The sequence below is a fragment of the Tetrapisispora phaffii genome, chromosome 13, assembly GCF_000236905.1.
Source record: "Tetrapisispora phaffii CBS 4417 chromosome 13, complete genome".
In the NCBI taxonomy this organism is placed as follows: Eukaryota; Fungi; Ascomycota; class Saccharomycetes; order Saccharomycetales; family Saccharomycetaceae; genus Tetrapisispora; species Tetrapisispora phaffii.
In genome coordinates, this window is record NC_016532.1 from 1 (window position 1) to 8,721 (window position 8,721).

General features: G+C 38.7%; 1 protein-coding gene across 1 annotated transcript; it reads right to left on the reverse strand.

The window, feature by feature from the left end:
• TPHA0M00095 (uncharacterized protein) lies at window positions 1-6,651 on the reverse strand (the record flags this gene model as incomplete). The annotated part of the gene is made up of 1 exon (XM_003687974.1): window positions 1-6,651. A coding segment is annotated over one exon (6,651 nt), but the record flags the coding sequence as incomplete, so codon positions are not given.
• Between the last annotated feature and the right edge of the window lie 2,070 nt (window positions 6,652-8,721).

Below are 8,721 nucleotides of genomic sequence, written 5' to 3' on the forward strand. Positions count from 1 at the left end.
GGCAGACGATTCGGAGGAAACGGCGCTGTAGGTGGTGGAGGTCGTGACAACTTCGCCCTCAGAGTCGGTGGTGGTGTAGAACGAGATCACGTCGGTCTCGGTCGAGCTGCCAGAAACAACTGTGGTCGTGATTGGAGCTGGGACAGAGGCAGACGATTCGGAGGTGACACCAGTGTAGGTGGTGGAGGTCGTGACAACTTCGCCCTCAGAGTCGGTGGTGGTGTAGAACGAGATCACGTCGGTCTCGGTCGAGCTGCCAGAAACAACTGTGGTTGTGATTGGAGCTGGGACAGAGGCAGACGATTCAGAGGAAACGGCGCTGTAGGTGGTGGAGGTCGTGACAACTTCGCCCTCAGAGTCGGTGGTGGTGTAGAACGAGATCACGTCGGTCTCGGTCGAGCTGCCAGAAACAACTGTGGTTGTGATTGGAGCTGGGACAGGGGTAGACGATTCGTTCATACTAACATCATTTAAACTGCTGGTAGGCTGTCTGGACTTCGATATTGCATTAATTAGTTCACCTGATATTACTGTGGAGTGCAACATGCTCGTACAGTCCTTAGAATGACTGATATTTAAGATGCTACTACCACTTATGATATTACCATATGAGTCAGTGGAAGTCCAAATTGATATAACGTTTGTTTCTTCAAGTGATCTGGTTAGTTGTGGATAACTAGATAACCCGATTGGGAAGGCCGTGGTGCCAGTGGTGACGTTGCCTTCCGAGTCAGTCGAAGTGTACGTGGAGGTCGTTAGGGAGGCTTCCGATGATACCTCTGAGGAGGTCTCAGACGACGTCTCGACTGGGAAGGTGGTAGTGCCAGTCGTGACATTGCCTTCCGAGTCAGTCGAAGTGTACGTGGAGGTCGTTAGGGAGGCTTCCGATGATACCTCTGAGGAGGTCTCAGACGAGGTCTCGACTGGGAAGGTGGTAGTGCCAGTCGTGACATTGCCTTCCGAGTCAGTCGAAGTGTACGTGGAGGTCGTTAGGGAGGCTTCCGATGATACCTCTGAGGAGGTCTCAGACGACGTCTCGACTGGGAAGGTGGTAGTGCCAGTCGTGACATTGCCTTCCGAGTCAGTCGAAGTGTACGTGGAGGTCGTTAGGGAGGCTTCCGATGATACCTCTGAGGAGGTCTCAGACGACGTCTCGACTGGGAAGGTGGTAGTGCCAGTCGTGATATCGCCTTCCGAGTCAGTCGAAGTGTACGTGGAGGTCGTTAGAGAAGCTGCGGACGAGCCTTCAGATGAAGTTTCAGATGAGACATCAGATGAAGTTTCAGATGAGACATCAGATGTAGTTTCAGATGAGACATCAGATGAAGTTTCAGATGAGACATCAGATGTAGTTTCAGATGAGACATCAGATGAAGTTTCAGATGAGACATCAGATGTAGTTTCAGATGAGACATCAGATGAAGTTTCAGATGAGACATCAGATGAAGTTTCAGATGAGACATCGGATGAAATATTAATTGAATGATGTTCTGATTCTGTTTCACTAGTGTCCGTTTCAGTTTCGGAATCTATTGACTTCTCTGTTTCAGAGTCAGTTGTTTCAAGTAGTGTGCTTAAATCCTCAGAGGTTTCCTCACTTAACTCAGTGCTCTCACTTGATAATGGTTCACTTTCGTTAGAAGATGTTTTCTCCATTGGCATATAAACATAATAAACAGTTTCTGTGACCTCATCTCCCTCACTATTAGTAAAAGTAAAAATATCAGAAGAATATGTAGAAATCTCCGTGATATCATGTTCTTCATACACAGTAGATGTTGTCTCTAAAATAGGAAGTTGAACTAGGAAAGTAGTTTCTGTTATAGCTTCACCGTTGTTATTTGTCACAGTATTAACTATCGTCTCAAATGTTGTAGTCACAGGATTGTAACCTTTTGAAAAGGATGTCATAGTAGTAGCACGCTCAGGAGTGTAAACGTAGTACACAGTTGCAGTTGTTTCGACACCAAACACATCCGTAAATGTAGTTGTGAATGTTTCAAAAGTTGTTGTGACTGACTCAGTGTTAGGGAAAAAAACAGTGGTTTGTGTGACGATGGATGGAGTGTACACATAGTATACTGTTTCTGTTACTTCATTTCCATCTTCATCAGTAACTATAGTAGTCAAACTGGAGTATGTGTATGTTGAAGAGTAAGTACCCAATGTTGTAATAGTACTTGATGACATTCTTATTGGTGTATGTACGTAATAGATTGTTTCTGTGGTTTCGCTTCCCTTGGCATCCGTTAACGTACTTATGACTGTGGAATACGTTGACGTTGTGCTATCCAATACCCCACTAAAAGTAGTCAATATTTCGACATGAGATGGAGTATAAACAAAATATAAAGTTCCAGTGGTCTCAAGTCCATCAGAACCAATGAATTTGTTTAGTGTAGTGGAGAAAGTGGACTGGGAAATGCCTGTCCATAATAGATAGCTTGTAGAACTACTGTTACGGACCGGAGTTTCAATAAAAAATATCGTTTGAAGTGTGGTGGAGGAATTTGCACCAACAAATTGTGTGGTTAGAGTAGAAAATAAAGATGAAAAAGATCCTGTCCAATAAGTATAGTGTGTCTCGACAGCACTTGGGATAGGAATTACAACCAAGTATATAGTTGTTGTAGTTACAATCCCATCAGTATCTGTAAAATAAGTTAAGACTGTAGCTTCTGTAGTTGTGTAACTCAAACTATCAGTAACAGTTTCATAGTTGGTTGTATGAAAATCTGGAGTGTGTACAAAGAAGACAGTATATGTAACTTCTTCTCCAACAACGTTAGTAACCGTAATTATGCCTGTGGAATAGGTAGTTGTTGATCTAGTTGTCCAGCCGACATAGCTGGTCGAGGTGCCAACACGTAGAGGTGTCTGTACATAATAAATAGTCTCTGTTGTTGCTTTACCATCAGACCCAATAAAAGTAGTGATGAGAGTAGAATATGTAGCAGTAGTACCTACAGAACCTGTTGAAAATACAGTGGTTGTAGTCTCTTCGATTGGGGTGTAGACAAAATAAATTGTAACACTGGTAGCTAATCCGTTCTCACTGATAGTTGTTGTGATAGTAGAATAAGTAAATGTATCGCTGGCATACCATCCAGTCAGACTGGTAGATGTTGATACACGTTTTGGTGTTTGCACAAAATATGTAGTCTCTGTTGTTTCATCACCCAATGAATCTGTGACAGTGACGATCGTGCTTGAATATGTGACCGTAGTTAGGGCATTATCCGCACTATATTCCGTTGTAGTTAGATCTCTTTTAGGTGTGCTAACATAATAGATAGTTTCGGTGTAAGTATAGTCCGACTCGGTGATCGTTTTCACCAGCGTTGAGTATGTTAATGTTGAAGATTTTAAACCAGCTGTAAACACTGTTGTCGTAAGATCAGATTTGGGGGTGCCCACAACGTAGATGATTTCAGTAGTTTCTTGGCCATCAGTGCCAGTGGCAACAGACATAGAAGTGGTGAAAGTCCCGGTAATAGGAGATTGCCAACCAGTAGTGGTGGTTGTAGTAGTAACACGATATGGTGTGTACACAAAGAAAACTGTTTCTGTTGTAAAAATTCCATCAGCACCTGAGACTGTCGTAAGAATTGTACTAAAAGTGTTAGTGTTTTGATTGAGCCAAGGAGTAAACGAAGTACTGGTCAATCCCCTGGATGGAGTTTCAACTATATAAGTAGTCAAAGTCCAAGGTAACAAAAATGAACCTATATATCCAAAACTAGTCATAACCAAAGTGGCAATTGTAGACGTCAAATCACCTGGATAAGGTACATATGAAATCATTGGACTAAATACAGGCGTTTCAATATAAAAAGTTGTTATACCATCTAATACCGTTGACGAGTATAAACTGATGTAACTTCCAGTCCAGGATGTCAAAATCGTTGTTTGACCGGCAACTGTCGGTATACCAACATAATAGACTGTTTCTGTAGTTTCCAAACCATCTGCTCCAGTTATGGTTGTAGCTATAGTGGAGAAAGTTGTTGTACCGATAGAAGATCCGCTAACTTCAAAATACTGGGTTGAATATGCATAACGCTCTGGGGTAAGAATATAGTAGACTATTTCGGTAGTAGCATTGCCCATATAATCAGTGGTTGTTGAGATGAAGGTAGAATAGGTGCTCGTACCTGAGCTTCCCCAATACGAATAGATGCTAGTTAGTACCTCGCGTATTGGAGTTTCAACAATGACCAACGTCAGTGTCCATGTAGCAAAGAAATTATCAAGATATCCAATAGAGGTGTATACACTTGTGGAAAGCACTTGAGTAGAGGAGCCAGTCCAATAAGTGTACGAGGTAGATGGTTCGATATGTGGAGTTTCTACAGTATAAATTGTCACAATAGACAAATTTCCATCGCTACCAGTAATGGTAGAGGTAACAGTTGTTGCTGTGGTGGCGTATAGTCCAGTCCATTGAGTGTATACAGTTGAAAGTGCCTCATTAATTGGCAATACAACATAATAAAGTACTTCATAGTACTGCGTATCTGGGGAATCAGATACATATGTGGTTAGCGTCCTGGTGGTACTAGCAACACTTCCAGTAAATTCACCCTGAGTAAATGATGTGCTCGTTAAAGTAGTAGCTGGAGTATATATAAAGTAGATAGTCTCAGTTGTAGCACTGCCATCATTAACTACAGTGGTGGTTAATATCGACGTTTTGCTTGAATGTGACAACCATGGCCTAGTAAACGAAGTGAATGTCGTGTCCCGCTTTGGTGTAGACAGAATGTAATAATCATATGGCCAAATACCAAAAAAGATAATTAGGAAAAACCCAAATCTCCAAACTATTCCTTGATAATTGTACGTGGTATATGTGCCTGTCCAGTACGTAGTATCCCATAAACCAAAAGGAGTTGGTGTTTCTACATGGTATATAGTTATAACAGTACTACTATCATCTGCCCCACTAACTGTAGTATAATTAATATCATATGTCAAAGTATAATCACCGGTCCAAGGAGCTGTTGTTGTCGTTTGAAAAAGTGCATCTGGCAGACCAATATAATAAGTAACATCAGTTGTTTCTTTGCCATCTGCACCAGTGGTTGTGACAGCAATTGTTCTGAATGTCGTGGATTTTGTGCCTCCAATATTAGTTCTGGTGAGAATACTAGTTGATGAGCGCACTGGTGGGGTATAAATATAGTAAATTGTCTCCGTTGTAACATTTTTATCAAATCCAGTAAAGGTAAATACATTTGTGGAATAAGTAGTAGTGTTAGCTACATTTGCGTAAGTGGATGTTAGCATTGTTGTCCTAAATATTGGGATATTGATATAATAAAACGTTGTTGTATAAGACGCAATTGGAAAAAATATAAGAAGATACAATGTACTATAGCTAACAGATGTGGAATAGAAAGTTGTGTAAGAGCCTGACCATGGGGAAGTGATTGTTACACCAGGATTTCTAGTGTTAAGAACATAATAAATAGTACCGACTGTGGATTTTCCATCAGCACCTGCTGTTGTAGTATACCCAAGGGAAGTAGTTAATTGGTTTCCTGTCCAATAATCTGAAGTGGTTGACTTGAAAAAGTTATCAGGGATACCAATGTAGTAGATGGTTGTTGCTGTAGAGCTTCCATCTGCTCCAATCCCAATCTGTATTGATGTAGAAATAGTGTACTTATTTGAAGAAGTATTAGTAACTCTTGTAGTCACGCTAGTAAAGGTATTAGGTATATTAGTATAAATATAAAATACAGATACTAACGTCGGACTACCACTAATTGTCGTTGTTGATATGGAAATGGAAGTAACGGCTGGTGTTGTTCCTAAATAACTTGCAATAGTAGTGGATGTTGAAATTTGTGGTAAATTTGTGGATACGTAAAAAATCGTAGTGTAAGTGGTTTGAGAGTCAGTACCAATTCCCAAAGTAGTAGAATAACTATAAGTTAAGGGTGTCTGTTGAGCTGTATTTATCGAATAACTGTATAGTACAGTGCTTGGGTAAGGTGAATTTACTATATACACATAATAAAGGTAGGAAGACGCACTTTTTGAAGTAGTGGTTTGGGTCAGAACAAAGTTCAAGTGCGAATATGTGTACACAGTAGTGGTAAACGTACCGGAGTATGGGCTCGAAACAATGTAGGAGTTAATTAAAATACCTGAACCATTTTGTGTATCCGTGACTAAACCAAATTGGACAAAAGAAGTAGTAACTCCTGTAGATGTCCAGTATGATGTTGATGTTGCAGTTCTTGTGGAAGGGTATTTCACAACAGTGCCGGTAAAGTAAGGAGTAGCGACGTAATAAATATATGTTGTGAAGCTGTAAAATCCAGGAGTACCGCCAAAACTGTAGACAATTTGAGTCGACTTAGTATATGGTATAGCATTTGCTTCTGTGTAAATATATGAGTAAGAAGTCGTAGAGTAAAGTGTTTGTAAAACATAGAAAGTAGTTGTAATATAAGTAGTAAATGCTAAATTGATAAAAATTATACCATTGAGTGTTGATGAGATTGAACTAATTGGTGGCTGTACGATAGTACCGTAACTAGTTACACTGAAATTACTAGTTACATCACCATAAATGTGCGTAGCATAAAGTGCCAAAAATAAAAATAAAATTTGCAATAATTTGAAACTAAATAGTTTCATTGCCCTGTTTATTAGTGACTATCAATTGTCTTTCCTATTTTAATACTATTCTGTAGTAGATTTTGTGTCTTTAATGATAGTAATATCGAATTTTTAATAATTGTAAGATTTTCTGTTGAAATAGATTAACTATCAAACAAAAAAAATACTTCACTTGGATAGTTTTTATTAGGTTAGCAAGATGGAGAAATGCCTATAATAAAAATGATTAGCACTATGAACAAGAGAGACATCGAGATTTGCATCAATCAAACTATGAGTAAATCAATTTTGTTTTATATAGATTTCTAAAAACATGACCATAAAAATTTTGATAACATATATACACTGCTCTAACAGGGAAAAATACTTCTATGGCTTTACATCCATGGACAAGTATTTCTGATTATGAAATCTGGGCCAGGTTTTCTGCAAGGTGGTACTATTTCTCTACAGCCAAAAAAGATTGAATTTTTCTTTCATGTAACTAAAACTCAATAGAAATGCAGCACATGTATTTGATGGTGGTCTTTAACGATACCAAAAACTCCACAGAATAAAATCAAGTTATCTCTCTCCAGACCGGAACCAATCAGCTGTAAGATGAATTGTCCTAACTGTAACATGTACCTTGTGCGGCCAGGTAAACACTCCTGGCTATAAAGCTGCCCAATCGTTTCTTCGCATTTGCACAGCGGTGATATGTAATTATTCGCTGATAAGCTGCCAATCGCTAGTAGTCAAAATTTTTCGGGAAAATAAGAGGGTGGTAAAACGCCGTCCCTTTATTTTACAAGATCCCATCGGCTAAAAAATATCTATATTTCAGAAACATTACAGATATTTATTGGAAAGCTGGGCTATATTTAGCGCGTCCACCTGTATGTTTTTAGGCAGAGGAGCAATCTTGCAGTGTTCATTTCAACTATTACTTTCAATATGCCGAATGAAGTGTTCAGTGCAATTACGCAGACACCAATTGCAAGAAGATCTAGATAGCTATTTAGTTTTTGAGTTTCTGTGTTCTCATCCAGTAAAACAGCGGGACCGTCCTGCAAAACGCCGTCTAGAGGTGCATGTTAATTTATATAACGAAATTAACCTAATTTCTCAACAAAAACAATAGTTAAGATAAATTGGAGACCTTCTCACTCGTTACTTTTTTTACCAAATTGTGCTTACAGTTTTTGTACTTTTGGTGAAACTATTTTCTGAAATGGAAAATAGTTTCTATGCAAACGAGGTTAAGTCGATCAAAAATAAGGTTTTCTTTTATTTGAATACTTTGTAATACACACATACAAGCGTATTACATTTTGTCTGTGAAAACAGGAGTAAGAGCAGCAACGACAATAATAATATCGCACGCTACCCAAACAAAATTACTCTGAGATATTTTGATAGCTATTTCGCAAACTTCCAAGTTATAGTTTGATCAAATTTTTTGGAAATCTGCTTTGATTTCAATGCTTTTACTACGATATGATTTTACCAGCTGATGAGGCTGTGGCCATCTCCCTCCTTCTCCATAAATAGCTAGAGTATGGTAATCTTTTCAACGGTGTATTTGCTTCATACACCTTCTATTAACTTTCTTTGACATATAAGACACTGCAATCATCTTGTGAGAGGACAAATACTAAGTTAAATCTTTCGAAAATGTAATCCTAGTTCCAACTTCCAAAAATGAAACGGTAAAGCGTATATAAGTTTATACACCCAAGGTTGTTTATTAGATAGGTAAAAATGATAGAATGAAATATCAATGCTCAACAGTTTTCTACAGCTAAACGAGGTTTAAAGTTTTGCAAATTGGATAACCTCTTCAATTTTGATGGATACGTGTATATGTATAACATGCCTAATTTCTTTTACTATTTGATCCTGATGATACATTAACCGGCCACATTTTCATTAAGTGGATGTTGAGAGTGTTTCTAAGCTTTTAATCGATAATTAAAATATGCTTCTTAGAAAATTTGAAATCCATATGCTTATATTACTGTCAAATAACGTCAGCTCCAATTCCACCTCATCGCTTTTTACAGGTTCTTGCACTACCACGCCTTTAGGTCTGAAACAAAAATAGAT